Source organism: Eumetopias jubatus, unplaced genomic scaffold (assembly GCF_037043125.1).
Source record: "Eumetopias jubatus isolate StellerSeaLion01/CBP00866 unplaced genomic scaffold, mEumJub1_p1.0 scaffold_4, whole genome shotgun sequence".
Classification (NCBI taxonomy): domain Eukaryota; kingdom Metazoa; phylum Chordata; class Mammalia; order Carnivora; family Otariidae; genus Eumetopias; species Eumetopias jubatus.
The window spans coordinates 66032444-66047221 of NW_028274810.1; the positions used below are offsets into that span (position 1 = coordinate 66032444).

The window sequence follows — 14778 nt, forward strand, 5'->3', positions numbered from 1 at the left end:
TTCTCTTCTTCCTTTATCCTATAAATCTCAGCTCAAATGTCTCCCTCGCCTTTTCCAGGCAATGTTCCCACAGCACTCCGTTCTTATTTCTATTGTAGAATTTATATCATATTGTTTTGAAATTTGTCACATTGTTTTGAAATTTATACTGTTTTGAAATTATGTTTAGGTGTCCGCTGCTAGACTGTGAGTTCCTAGGTAGAAGGGACTCTCCTTCATTCTGTACCACCACCATATTTAATACAATGCAGTTACAAAGTCAGCCCCAAATAAATGCTTGCTGAATGAACTACATTATATTGTTTCTAATACTTAAGAGACTGGACTAGAGCTGAAAAGACTGTCTCAATCTACTTTCCTAAAAGAGAGTTTCTCTCTTCATGTATTGGGCAGAACAATACTATATGAAGCTCTTTTTCAAAAACTGAAAATTCACAGAGTATGAAAATAAAAGAAAGATAAAGTGAAACAACCATTCATTCCCAGAGAACAGGTCTAGGTCTGGGCCCAGGCCCAGAGAAAAAGATCCAGGCTGAGATGACATTTAGGTGAATCTATTCAGTTTACAGCAATCCCAGTGATTCTAACCCAACTCTGAGATTATTCCAATATCAATTTTCAGTACAGGCAAACTCTAAAGCAAGGTCAATCTACTTTAGTTCAGGGTTTTCATGGCCATCCTGGAATAGATCTCCAACCACAGAGCCAGACCAGAGCCTAAGTGATTTTGGAAACAAGGGACAGAGTGACTTGCTATTTATTACTCTGCTAAAAGGATAATGTAACTAATTCAGATACTCTTTCTGGAAGATGTAGCTCCAAGTTATTAGCCCCACGCTAATCGCTAAACTGTACCTTCTAAGCCTTCTGAATCCTAATGTACTAAAACAATGTCTAAGTATACAGAAGCCCTTGCCAATGTTCAACGTGTCTCCTACGTTAAGTGTATACCTATCCTCTTCTCATCTTTGCTGGACCTCCTCTAATTTGGGATTAGGTATCATTTTATTTTCACAAGATCATTTTACTTTATAATATTTCCCTGCTGTTTCTCTACAAGCAATGCTTTAATACCAAAGAACTAGAAAAGGGGGAAAAAAAAAAAGGACTTCTAAATAGCCATTAGTGAGAAATATGATACCTCCTTCAGCTGGCAACGATGATGTTTTATAGAGTCTGGTCTCAGAAGGCAGAAATTAGGTATTGGGGGAAGGGGAGGAAGAAGTATATGAAAAACCTATATTTAGTTAATAAGGAAAGGAGAGATTTATCGAGGTATTCAAAAACTAAAAGGGCAAGGAGGCAAAAAAAGGATACACTAAAGGAAAAAAAAAACATACAGGAAAAAGGAGCTGGGCTGGGCTAGAAGCTCCTAAGAACCCCAGCTTGGGGCCTCTCCAGTATGGCCCTAGATTTAGACCAATACAAATGTGGGATCTGTAGAGTTAACTTAATTCCATAGTGCCACCTACTGAAATTACTCTACCTTGAATAGGCTGGAAAGGGTCCACTGGAATTTCTGATTATCACATCTAATGAAACCCAACATTACTCTTTATCTGAGCCATGGGATTTCATAATTCCAGAGTTCTGAGGCTATAATGTTCAGTTTCATCTCTTTCATGGCTACCTAAAGACAATCTTGAACGATGGGTTTAAATCTCATTCAGGTTCGGTCTTTTTCTCCCTTTAAAAATTATGTAGAGAAAGGACATTCATAGTTAGAAAGGATGCTGAAAGTTACATTTTTTTACTCCTGCAGACTACTAGCCTTTAGTAACTCACAGCTTGCACTTTCTTCTCCTCCCTGCAGATAAGTGCAGTGAAAACAGAAAGCCAGCAATCTGGAATCCTGATTACACCACTCACTGCTAGCTTTGTGATCTTAAGCAAACTACTTAAGAGCCTGGAGCCTCTATAAAATGAGAATAACAAATACCTACCTGGCATAGTTACTGTGAGTGAAATGAATTAAGGGAACCACTAAACTAGAATATAAGCTCCAGAGAAAAAGAACGGTGAATATCTTGATCTCTGTTGATTCTTGCTCACAAGCACACACCTAGCCCAAAGCAATAATAAACATCCAGTGCAAGTTCAATAAATGGTTTTTAAATTAACGAATAAATACTAGTGCTCCCACTTCTCTCAACATTAACCCTTCTTCTATAATGATTTTTTTCTTCTTTTATAATATTCTGAAGGCTTCAGGGAATTCTGTTTCATCCTTTTAAGTGGTTTCTTCCCTCTTTGTAAGTAATTTCTCTAATACCATCCACCTTCTATTTCTAAAGCGGTAGGTGTGGAACGGATAATCAGAACAGAAGATTCATGGCAATTCTTGCACTTGCCCACGGCCACTGGTTCGCGTTTAATGACAGTGAAGCCCTAAACTCAGCCCTCCCCAGAATACAACTTTCAGGAAACGCCGCACTATCCATTCGGTCTTTGCTAACAAGAAACGCCTGGGTGGGAAATCCTTGGCTTCAAAAGTTAAAGCGTCGGTTACGGTCGCCTCTCACAGAATAGAGGAGTGCGTCCCATGAAAGAAACCCTCAGTTTGGGCAAACAGCAGGGATTTCGGACTCCTTCGTGTGGCCCGAGAGCCAGTCACCTCAGGACCTGGCCAAGCTTGTGTGACCACTGCTTGGAGAAAACAGCGCCCTTTAATCCCTGGAGGGTAGCTAAGGGGCGCGGCAGTCTACAGGGTCTGGGGGGAGGGGGGGCAATGTCAAGTTCATGACAATGTGGAAAAACCACACGCACAGCGTAACCTGCCCTTTTAAATCATGGCTACGACCACCCTCACCCGCCTACACCCGCGCTGGATCCCACCACAGCTTCATACCTGACCCTAAAAAAGGAACGCGGCTCGCCCCTAACCCATAAATCAGACAGCCACTGCCTGCTTATTGGCTGCGCCAGCATCTCCTTCACCCTCATTGGCTATCCGGGACGTAAAACCTCCCCTCACGAGGGAACCCTCTCGTACGGCGGCACCCCCAGCTAAGCAACCTTTACCCGGCAGCCAAAAAGCCCGCCCCCCCCCCCAGGGATAGCGACCCCCGAGGCGCTCGGAGCTTTGCCCCACGAGGTCTCACCGTGTAATAGGAGAGCAGCCCTGCATTGTAGTCCAGCACAAACCAACGGTACTGCCAGCCCTTCATTACGTTAGTCCATTTACTCAGCGGCCCTTCCATGATAGACGCCATCTTGGGAGCCGCCAATGACAACAAACGGCCTGACGTCACTCGCCTATAAGGCATTCACCGTGTGGGGGCGGGGCCGCCACGGGAAGGGGCGGGGCCGGGGCGGGGCCAGCTGCCGCTGCTCCTCGTAAACTCTCCCACCCATGCCTCCAGCTATCAACCCCAAACAAGCTTTCATGGGGCGTTTATTGTGTGCAGAACTGGGTGCCAGAGATGTGAGGAATGCAAGCATGAATACCGCTAAGATTATTTATTAACATAAATAATTTTATTACCCATGATGTTACCTTACAGGTCCCAAAGATTTCACATCTGATACTCATTTATGCATTCATTTCACAAATCCATTCATTTAAGAATTACTTGCTATTTTGTGTTAGATACTCTTAGGCTTCCGGGATTCAGCAGAGACTTCATGAGGGGTAGAGGGGAACAGGCAATAGAATAAATAGTAAATTACATAGTATATATATATATATTTTAAGATTTTATTTATTTATTTGACAGAGAGGGAACACAAGCAGGGGGAGTGGGAGAGGGAGAAGCAGGCTTCCCGCGGGGCAGGGAGCCCGACTTGGGGCTCAATCCCAGGACTCTGGGACCATGACCTGAGCCCAAGGCAGACGCTTAACGACTGAGCCACCCAGGCACCCCAAATTACATAGTATATTAAACACTGGTAAGTGCTATGGGGGAAAATTAAGCAAGGAAAGCAGCAGAAAGTGGGAGATGCAATTTTAAATTCCCAAATAGAGAAGGCTTGAATGAGAAGGTAACTTTTGAGCAAAGACCTAAAGAAAGTGAAGGAGGGAACCTGGCAGAAGAGCCTTCCAAGGGAGGGAAAAACAAGTGCAAAGACCTTTAGCCTGGCATGTTGAAGGAACAGCAAGTTCAGTATGAGTGGATGTCATGAGCACACTATGAAGTGCATACACAAGTTGTGTCTTTCCATAATGTCAGCTTTATTCAATCATAAAGCAAATTTAATACAACTATAAAGCAGGTTCAGGATTCCAAATTCAATGACATTTCACCATGTGATTAAACTTGGCTTCTTACACAGCACATAGAGCAGGACAGAAGACAAACCACACAACCAACAAGATTACAGAAAGGTGTAGGAAGTTAAGGAACAAACGCAAAGTCAGTCTGTGGGCGCACAGCTGAGATAAGGCCCCAGTCTGATTCAGGTCAGCTCTCAGCACTCACTGCTTATTATGTTCAAGTAGTGAAGGATCTCAGTTCTTTTCAGAGATCATATTGAGCAAGTTTGGCAGCCGTTGACTTTTTTAAGTGGTCAGACATAAAGAGGTCATGTCTGAAGAGTCTGCTGCAAAAATCCTCCCCTTTTTGAAGGCATTTAATTGGTCCTGGGACCCTACAGACCTCCTCTGGTTCTGCTTGCTATCAGTTCTGAGCTGTCAGCTGATGCTGGTCCCAGAGGTATCTCATGGGTGCTGTACCTTTAACTACTTGCGTCGTTGCTTGACACAGGCTCCTGCTTGACATGAGAGACTCCATTTTGCTCTCTACAGTGGAACAGGGTGCCAGGGAGAAAGTTGTAGGAGACAGGTCAGAGAAGTAAGGGTAGATCACTGAGAGCCAATAAGGACAATGAAAATACTGTCCTGCTATATTAGGCACTGTTCAAGGTCCTGGGAATGCAACAGTGAAGGATCCAGAAAGTTTCCTTGCTTTCTAAACGCTAAAGTTGGTGATGAAAAGCAAATACTAACTAAAAAAGTAAATAAGAAAAATATCTAATACTGATTTAAAAAACAAAAACAAAACCTTGCAGAAAATTTAAGTAAGTCGATATATATATAGGTTGACTGCATATGCATGGATTTATTTCTGGGCTTTCAATTCTTTTCCATTGGTCTATATAACTGTTTTTATTCCAATATCATACTGTTTTGATTACTGTAGCTTTGTAATATAGATTAAAAATAGAGGATGTGATACCTCCAGCTTTGTTCCTCTTTCTCAGGATTGCTTTGGCTATTTGGGGTCTTTCGTACTTCCAAATAAATTTTAGGATTTTTTTTCTATCTGTAAAAAATGCAATTGGAAACTTGATAGGGATTGCATTGAATCTATAGGTAACTTTGAATAGCATGGACATTTTAACAACATTAATTCTTCCAATCCACAAACACCGAATATCTTTCCATTTATTTGTGTATTCTTCAATTTCTTACGTTGTCTTATAGTTTTCAGTGTACAGATCTTTCATCTTCTTGATTAGATTTATTCCTAAGTATTTTATTGTTTTTGGTGCTATTGTAAGTGGGATTGTCTTTATTTCTTTTTCAGATAGTTCATTGTATATAGAGACTGTACTGATTTTGGATATTGATTTTGTATACTGCAATACTGAATTCATGGATTAGGTCTAAGGTTTTCGGTGAAGTCTTTAGAATTTTTTTATTTATAAAATCATGTCATCTGCAAATGGAAACAATTTGACCTTTTCCTTTCTAATTTGAATACATTTTATTTATTTTTCTTGCCTGGTTTCTCTGGCGAGGACTTCCAGTACTATGGTGAATAGGACTGGTAAGAATGGGTACTCTGGTCTTGTTCCTGATCTTAGAGCGAAAACTTTCAACCTTTCCACATTGAAACATGGATTTGTCAAATATGGCCTTTATTATGTTGAGGTTCACTCCTTCTACACCCAATTTGTTGAGGGTTTTATCATGAATGAGGGTTGAACTTTGTCAAATGCTTTTTCTGTACCTATTGAGATGATCATATGATTTTTATCTTTCACTCTATTAATGTGATGTGTCACATTTTTTTGATTTGTATATATTGAACCATCTTTGCATCCCAGGGATGAATCTCACTTGATTGTGGTGTATGATCATGTGTTATTGATTTTAATTTTAATTTGCTAGTATTTTGTTGAGAATTTTTACAACTACATTCATGAGGGGCATTGGCCTATAGTTTTTTGTAGCGTCCTTGTCTGGCTTTGGTATCAGGATAATGCTGGCCTTGTAAAATGAGTTTGGGAGTATTCCTTCCTCTTCAGTTTTTTGGAAGAGTGTGAGAAAGATTGGCATCAATTCTTCCTAGAATGTTTGTTGAAATTCACCAGTGAAACCAGGAGCAGGGATACTTCATCCATAGTAATAAGAGGGAAAGCAGAGAATATGAGTTCAAATGCCATGGGTTGATAGTTTGACGGTAGAGAGATGAATGAGTTTCTATCTGCTTTTAGTTGAGGAAAGGCTCAAAGCTTAGTGGTTAAGAATGTAGACACTGGTGCCACAGTACCTGGATTTGAGTCCTCAGACCCATCACTTAGTAGCCATATGGCCTTAGGCAACTTTTCTAACTTCTCTGTGCTTCAGTTTCTCCATCTTTAAAATGTGGAAAATAGTAGCAGGTTGTTCTGAGGATTAAATGAGCTCATACATTTAAAGAGCTCAGAACAATACCTGGTAGCTACTAAGCACTCAATAAATATTAGTTCTTAGAATTTTTTTCCAAAGAAATGTGGCACAAAAAGGAGAGGAAGATTTGAAAGAGTCATTTCAGAGAATGAGAAAGCAATAAAAGTGGAGTAGAATTGTTAGGCAGTATTGCGTGCCCACTTAAGATTTATAGTCACAGGGACACCTGGGTGACACAGTCAGTTAAGCATCTGACTCTTGGTTTTGGCTCCGGTTGTGATCTCAGGGTTGTAAGATCAGCCCCAAGTTGGGCTCAGCACTCAGTGCAGAGTCTGCTTGAGATTCTGTCTACCTCTCCCTCTGTCCCTCCCCACGTCCCATGCTCCCTCTCTCTCACTCTCTCTAATAAATAAAATAAATCTTTTTAAAAGATTTATGGTCACAAATTTAGTGAAACCAGTCAACAGACCATATATTGGCTTTTCTTCAACAATGTCAAGCTGTTCAGGAGTAAGCTCAGAGTGTGTAGAGAGCTGGATTTGACGAAGTGAGCTAAATACAGGAAGAGAAATTCAAACGCGGGCGGGCGGGTCGCCGGCCCTGCAGTTGCAGTCGTGCGCTCTGAGTTCCTGTCTCTCTCCCCGCACCACCCGGGATGGCCTCCCAGAACCGCGACCCAGCTGCCGTCAGCGTCGCCGCCGCCCGCAAAGGAGCCGAGCCCAGCGGGGGCGCTTACCGGGGCCTCGTGGGCAAGAGGCTACAGCAGGAGCTGATGACCCTCATGATGTCTGGTGACAAAGGCATCTCTGCCTTCCCTGAATCCGACAACCTTTTCAAATGGGTGGGGACCACCCATGGGGCAGCAGGCACAGTTTATGAAGACCTGAGGTATGAGCCTTCGCTGGAGTTCCCCAGTGGCTACCCTTACAACGCACCCACGGTGAAGTTCTTCACACCCTGCTACCACCCCAACGTGGACCCCAGGGAAACGTCTGCCTGGACATCCTGAAGGACAAGTGGTCTGCCCTGTATGATGTCAGGACCATCCTGCTGTCCATCCAGAGCCTGCTAGGAGAACCAAACATTGATAGTCCTTTGAACACGCATGCTGCCAAGCTCTGGAAAAACCCCACAGCTTTTGAGAAGTATCTGCAAGAAACCTACCTGAAGCAGGTCTCCAGCCAAGTTCCTGACTGTCCAGCCTCTCTCTTTGTGTTGTCTTTTTATTTTCTCCTTAGATAGTCTTTCTCTTCATTTCTGTCTAGGACTCGGTATCTTAAGCTGTGGTGTCATTTTTGTTTTGTTTCTGTTTTTTAAATTAAGTCTCTGGTTGAGCCCTTGTGATGAATATATTAAATAAATACATTGGGTTTTTTAAAAAATAAAAAATAAATAAATACAGGAAGAGAAGGACAATTAAGTTCACAGTGATACCCAGTGGTATGATTATAATTTTGGATTATGAAACCCAGTTTGGGTAAGAAAGGAAATAAGAACAGGAGGGGGAAAAATAATGAATTGGAGATCTTATTAAAGTGAAGGAAGTGCTAGAGTGGGAGTAGGTGACCTAGAAGGGTAAGAAGTGGTCATCAAAAGATGGGGCACCTGAAATCAAGATTTTGGAAGTGAAATAGTTATTGATGAGGGCAAAGACTGAGGTATGACCACAGGTGTGGATGACTGAGGAAAGGAACAGACTGGGAATGAGACAGTCCAGAAATGGAGAAGCAAGACAGTTGTAAAGTGTTGTTCAAGGACATGTTGAGGTCATCCAGAATAATGACAGGAAAGCAGTGTAAAAGAAGACAGCTAGGAGCTTAAATCACCACAGAATTGGGGCTAATGCCCAGAGATTAGGTAGATGACAACAACAAAGCAGAATAGCAGGTGGTAAAGTGGAATGCCAAGGACTTAAAAGAGCTAAGTTTTATGAAGGAGAAGGAGTAGTTTCCCTGCTCTTTGGTTTAGAGGCAGCAAAGGGGAGCATTTAGTCCTTAAAATACCCTATGGGATAGATAGTAACACCCCATTTAACTGATGAGAAAACTGAACCCAGTGGATTTGCCCAAGTTCACAGCATTACTAAATAACAATGTATCATTCAGCACAGAATTATTTTTTAGATTTTATTTATTTATTTAAGAGAGAGAGCGCACATGCACATACACATGCAAGTTGAGGGAGGGATGGAGGGGGAGGGAGAGGAAGAGAATCTCAAGCAGACTCCGAGCTGAGTGCTGAGCTGGACACAGGGCTCCATCTCATGACCCTGAGATCATGACCTGTGCCTAAACCAAGAGCTGGATGCTTAACTGACTGAGCCACCAGGTGCCCCTCCCTCAGCACAGAATTATTAAGCCCTCTTTATGTGCCAGGCTTTTGGGCTAGTCACTGATAAGATTCCTCCCTAAACATGAGGGAGTCTAATGCAGAAGCACAGTACATACACAGTGACAAGACAGTGTGGTAAGTACTTTATACTTCTTCCCCTAATCCAATGTTCTCTCCACTGAATTCACTCTCAAGACTCCTAGATAAATAAACATTTAGTTATATAAGATATTATGGGGAAATGCTGGGAGAGATACAGGTTTGTTGTTTTCTCTCCCACTTTGAATGTAATCTCCACAAGAATAGAGATTTTATCTGTCTTGCTTACAACTGTATACCCAACAACCAAAGCAGTACTTGAAATATGGTTGGGCCTTCATAAATATTAATTGAAAGAATACTCTCTCCTCCCCTGCAAAGAACTTCTGATGTAGCTCAATTCAGCAATTCAATGTATTAAAATCGTATAGTGTGAAAGACACTGGCTTATGGATATGTGGATGCAGTCCCTTCCCTAGGAAAGTTTCCAGTCTAGTGGGAAGGATGGGCCACACACACAAAAGTCAGAGGAAAATAAAAGTCATCAAAGAGGTACAAAGAAAATGCAATTGGAAGTCATAGAAACGAGAAACCTGATCAGGGAATTAAAACTGATGGTCAATCAGCAAAGGTGCTTGTTAGGAAAAGGCCATTCTCATAATTATTGAAAACATGTATGTTTCCTACAGTCATGAATCTGTCTGACTACTGGCAGTTGGAGAATTTGAGTTCTTTGTACTACTCATTGCAAACCACAATTTGTCTTTTTCTTTTTTTAAGATTTTATTTATTCATTTGACAGAAAGAGAGAGAGTACAAGTGGGGAGCGGTAGGCAGAGGGTGAGGGACAAGCAGGCTCCCTGCTGAGCAGGGAGCCCGATGTGGGGCTCGATCTCAGGACCCTGAGATCATGACCTGAGCTGAAGGCAGATGCTTAACTGACTAAGCCACCCAGGCACCCCATAATTTGTCTTTTTAAAAGAAGTCCATGGGGTGCCTGAGTGGCTCAGTCATTAAGCGTCTGCCTTCAGCTTGGGTCATGATCCCAGAGTCCTGGGATGGAGCCCAGCATCAGGCTCCCTGCTCCACGGGGAGTCTGCTTCTCCTTCTCCCACTCCCCCTTGCTTGTGTTCCCTCTCTCGCTGTGTCTCTCTCTGTCAAATAAATAAACAAAATCTTTAAAAAAAAATAAAAGAAGTCCATGGATTTCAATGTACATGAGGAATATTTTCTTTATTATCCTTATTTATATGACTTTTCAATACTTTTCCATAAGAGATAGCAAAATGGAATAGAAAGAACTTGATCCTAAAATTAAAGAGCTGAGGATGAGGTGTCCTAGTTTCGCCATTTTGGCTATGGTTTGGGTAAGCCTTTGTAAGACTTAAATTCCTCTTCTGTAACCATGAAAGTAATCATCTCTAATTAATTTAAGGAGCAAATGAGAATATATATGAAGGGGACAGCAGCCAATAAAAGTTACCTTCCTTCCTTTTCTTGGGATAGCCTCTTTCCTGTAGGTTACAATTCAACAAAATTTGTTGAGAACATGGCACCTGTTTGATACCTTCAAGAAAGCTAGAGATGAAAAGACAGTTTCTATCCAGTGGTTAACCTGGGGCATGAAACATGCATGCAACTGAGTGTAATACAAAGCTGTTCTCTTCTTTTTTCTCATTTATCCTGCTACCTATTGAGTATCTACCCTGTGCAAGGGACTGTGCTAGGAGAGTGATATGGCCTCTCACATTTAATCATTGCAATAACCTTACCAATGTATTAGCCTACATATTTTGCAAATAAAGAAAGTGAGATTCAAAGAGATTGACCAACTTGCCCAGTATTAATAGTATCAATCGGTGAGCATCTGAGTCCATATAAACACATGTCTATCTTTTTGTTATGCTACATGGCCATACCACACACCTCTCATAAAAACTTGATATTCTAGGAACATTATTCAGTGGAAAGCTTCATGTTGCTGATATCTTTTGGGATAAACCAAGTGCAGGGATCTTGAAACATCATGATTCAGACTGAGTAAAAAGACTTACATAGGGGGCACCTGGGTGGCCCAGATGGTTAAGCATCTGCCTTCGGCTCAGGTCATGATCCCAGGGTCTTGGGATCAAGCCCCGCATCAGGTTCCCTGCTCGGCGGGAAGCCTGCTTCTCCCTCTCCCTCTCCCACTCTCCCTGCTTGTGTTCCCTCTCTTGCTGTGTCTCTGTCAAATAAATAAAATCTTAAAAAAAAAAAAGACTTACATAGTATTAATTACTACTTCTCTATTAGCTTCTTGTTTTTTTTAAGATTTTATTTATTTGTCAGAGAAGGAGAGAGAGAGAGAGAGCACAAGCAAGGGGAGCGGCAGGCAGAGGGAGAAGCAGGTTCCCTGATAAGCAAGGAGCCCGATGGGGGACTCAATCCCAGGACTCTGGGATCATGACCTGAGCCAAAGGCAGACACTTAACTGACTGAGCCACCCAGGAGTCCCCTCTATTAGCTTCTTAAGAGCAGCAACCGGGTCTTATTTATCTTTGTAGCCCTAGAAACTAGCCCAGTGCCTGGTACACAGAGGTGCTTAATAATTATTGCTTGATCTGAATTATGTATTCTATTGAAATTGACCTAAGTTCCAAGGACTGTGCTAAGAACCATCACCTACCTTTTCTTCTTTAATCCCCACAACAGTCCTTTAAAATGATTACACCCATTTTATGGATGAGAACATTGGAACACAGAGTTATTGAGTGGCTTGTCCAAGGTCACACAGTTAATGAACAGCAGAACCAGAATTGGAATCTAGATCTTTTCAGCCCTGATCCATTCCACCCCAGCTGCAAGCTATATTTGCATTGTCGATGTCTAAATAAATGTCCTGGACATGATACAGGCAATACCATCAACTACTGCATCAGTTTTAACTTTTGTCAGGGTCACTAGAAATCAGCAGGCTCTACTTAGCTTCAAATGTCAAAACACGGGTCCTCAGGAAAAGCCAGAAACAAGGGCAGTTTTTGATTCCTAAGACCATATCTAAGTGCACAGCACTCTGTCTACATTCTACACCAACTGTCCAACTACATGCTTTAGATCATCATCTAAAATTAAACATGGCAGAAATACATCAGCTCTCATTCCCACATTCCTCAGAGGCTGGCTTCTCATGGAATGAGGTAGCAGCTGAAGCAGAGCAGAAAATGAGGATTAGATTCAGAATCAGAGGTAGAGAGGATATTAATCATTGAACATCATAAGTTCATCAAGAGTAGACACTTGGACTAATTTATCTTGCCACTTAGAATATCAATAAATGTTACCATAAAGATATGATTTTTAAAAGATCACTCTCAGCAAAATTGCTAACAAATTGAAGAGGGGTAAGACTAGAGGCAGGAAGACAAACTGACTTCTAAAAAGCCAACCAAGCAGTAGAAAGAGTCTAAACTTGGTCAGTGACAACAGGGATGGACACTGGGAAAGATACTGTACTGTATATTTATTGAGAAATATTTTAGAGATGAGATTTTAAATCTCACTAAGCAATGGAATTAAATGAAGATGGAATAAGAGGAATCAGAGACAATACCAAGGTTTCTAACTTGGGTATAACTGAATGAGTATGTAAGTGATCAAGTTTGTTTGTTTTGTTTTGTTTTGTTTTGTTTTTAAGGAAGAACAAAAATGGCTTATGTTTCTCAATATGAAGTTTCCTTCCTCTACACAGCTGTTTAAAAATGTGATTTTTTTTTTAGTTTCTAGCAAAGATGATTTCCAACTTTTCCACAGCCAAAATTGTAGGTGCAAATTGCTTCGTAATGCATTCTGTTGTTGCTGGTTTGCTGCCTTCTCTTCTTAAACTTCCCACCAACTGCTTTTTGTTGTTGCTGTTATTGTTGTCATGTTTCTTAATTGGCAGTTGTTGAAAATCAAATAAAACAATGTTTACAAAATGCTGCCTTCTTAAGGGAAAACAGAAACCTATCAAAAGTTGACTGTCCTTTGCTGAGTGTAGAGGAAACAGAAGATCAAGTGTAAATACAGAAAAAACAAAATAAGACAGCCTATTTTGTCCACAAACAAGTCCTAGTTCTTTCCCACTCTTTCCTCTAGCTAGGGAGTAAGAAAGTGAAATGTCAAGTTTAGAAAAATGTGGTTATGGGGTGCCTGGGTGGCTCAGTCGTTAAGCTTCTGCCTTCAGCTCTGGTCATGATCCCAGGGTCCTGGGATCAGAGGCCCTCATCAGGCTCCCTGCTCTGTGGGAAGCCTGCTTCTCCCTCTCCCACTCCCCCTGCTTGTGTTTCCTCTCTTGCTGTCTCTCTCTCTCTGTCAAATAAATAAATAAAATCTTTTAAAAAAAAAGAAAAATTTGGCTATGATTTTGAGACAGAAGGGAGCTGGAGAAGGGAGAGAAAATATTTTAGACTTAGGCTTTGTAAGTGTTCTAATGGGAGAAAAGATGAATGCACTCATCTTTTGCCCCCTCATGTAATGTCTCCTTGAGATCCACATCCCAGTTACTCTGGGCTTTAAACATTTCGGAAACATTCTCCCTCTCTCAGATGGAATTGACCCCTCATTCCCTTGTACTCCACCTGTACTCTGAACAAACTTCTAGCAGAGAGTCCGGAACACCCTACTGCATCTACTGATTCACAGAGTCTGAGTGCCCACTTGACAGTGGGTTCTTTGAGGACTTGGTCATATGTACCTCCTCAAATTTGGCACAGTACATGATATGGACAGTGATGGAACAGCGGAAGCAATTTAGCAGCACTAGGCAATCTGGATGAAAGGTGAGGGGACGTTGGTTTGCTGGAAACACAATTTTTACTTGTATTTTATATTTATCTGGATTGCCTTAGAGGAACTAATAGAGATTAAGGAACTAAATCTCCTAAGCCACCCTCCTCAATAAATGGTAGTCAAAAAGTAGCTCCTCCAGGGTCACCTGGGTGGCTTAGTCAGTTAAGTGGCTGGTTTTTGATTTCAGCTAAGGTCATGATCTTAGGGTTCTGGGATCAAGCCCTGCGTCAAGCCCTGGGTCAGGGTCCACACTCAGTGGGTAGTCTGCTAGAGCATTCTCCCTCTCCCTCTGCCCCTCCTTCTGCTTTCTCTCTCTCTCTCTCTCTGAAATAAATAAATCTTTTTTTTTTTTTTTTTAAAGCAGCTCCTTTGGACTATAATCTTCTTAAGGTCAATGACTCACTCACCTCTATATGTCCAATGTTAGAATACTGCCTGAGTCAGCAGCCCACACTGAATGTCCGTGAAACTGATCTGACCTGAGCTCTTGCCTTTCTCTTGTTATTCCTTCTCTCTGGATTGTCCTTTCCTTCCTTCTCTGCTTTGGGAACTTTTTCCTCAACATTTGAGTCCCAATTCAAATGACAATTTCTCTTTGAGGTCTTCTTTGGACACCCACTCTATGCCAACAGCCAGATAGAATTAATCTTACCCTTTACTTTGTCCTACAGCAGATTACACACTCCTCTAATACAGATAGCAATATATTTTATAATGTCTTGAATGAGTTCATCCACAGTGTATTGTGACAGTGCGTGAAACATCATCAGGATATATTTTAGAACAACTCTATCTATTGTGACCGGATGGATGCCAGGCTGTAGTCAAGAGGACCACAGTCTGTACAAGGAGTCTAGAGGAGAGAGGTTAAGGACTGGATTAAAGAAGGAACAGAGGGATGAAAAGGAAGGAAGACAATGGAAAGGAGAAACGTTAAGGGATTAGGAAAAGTGAGAAATCAGGTTGACTCCAAATTTCTAGCTTGGGAA

At 41.6% G+C, this 14778-nt stretch overlaps 1 protein-coding gene and 1 pseudogene across 2 annotated transcripts in view; one reads left to right on the top strand and one right to left on the bottom strand.

Moving 5' to 3' along the window:
* OSBPL9 (oxysterol binding protein like 9) overlaps window positions 1–3266 on the bottom strand; it is a 176250-nt gene extending 172984 nt beyond the window's left edge. For both annotated transcript variants that reach the window (XM_028106812.2, XM_028106811.2), the window contains exon 1: window positions 3102–3266. In XM_028106812.2, the coding sequence (XP_027962613.2) occupies window positions 3102–3266 (165 nt within the window). The remainder of the gene's footprint in view (window positions 1–3101) is intronic.
* Window positions 3267–7253: 3987 nt separating this feature from the next.
* LOC114212085 (ubiquitin-conjugating enzyme E2 C pseudogene) lies at window positions 7254–7855 on the top strand (annotated as a pseudogene).
* The last annotated feature ends 6923 nt before the right edge of the window (window positions 7856–14778 follow it).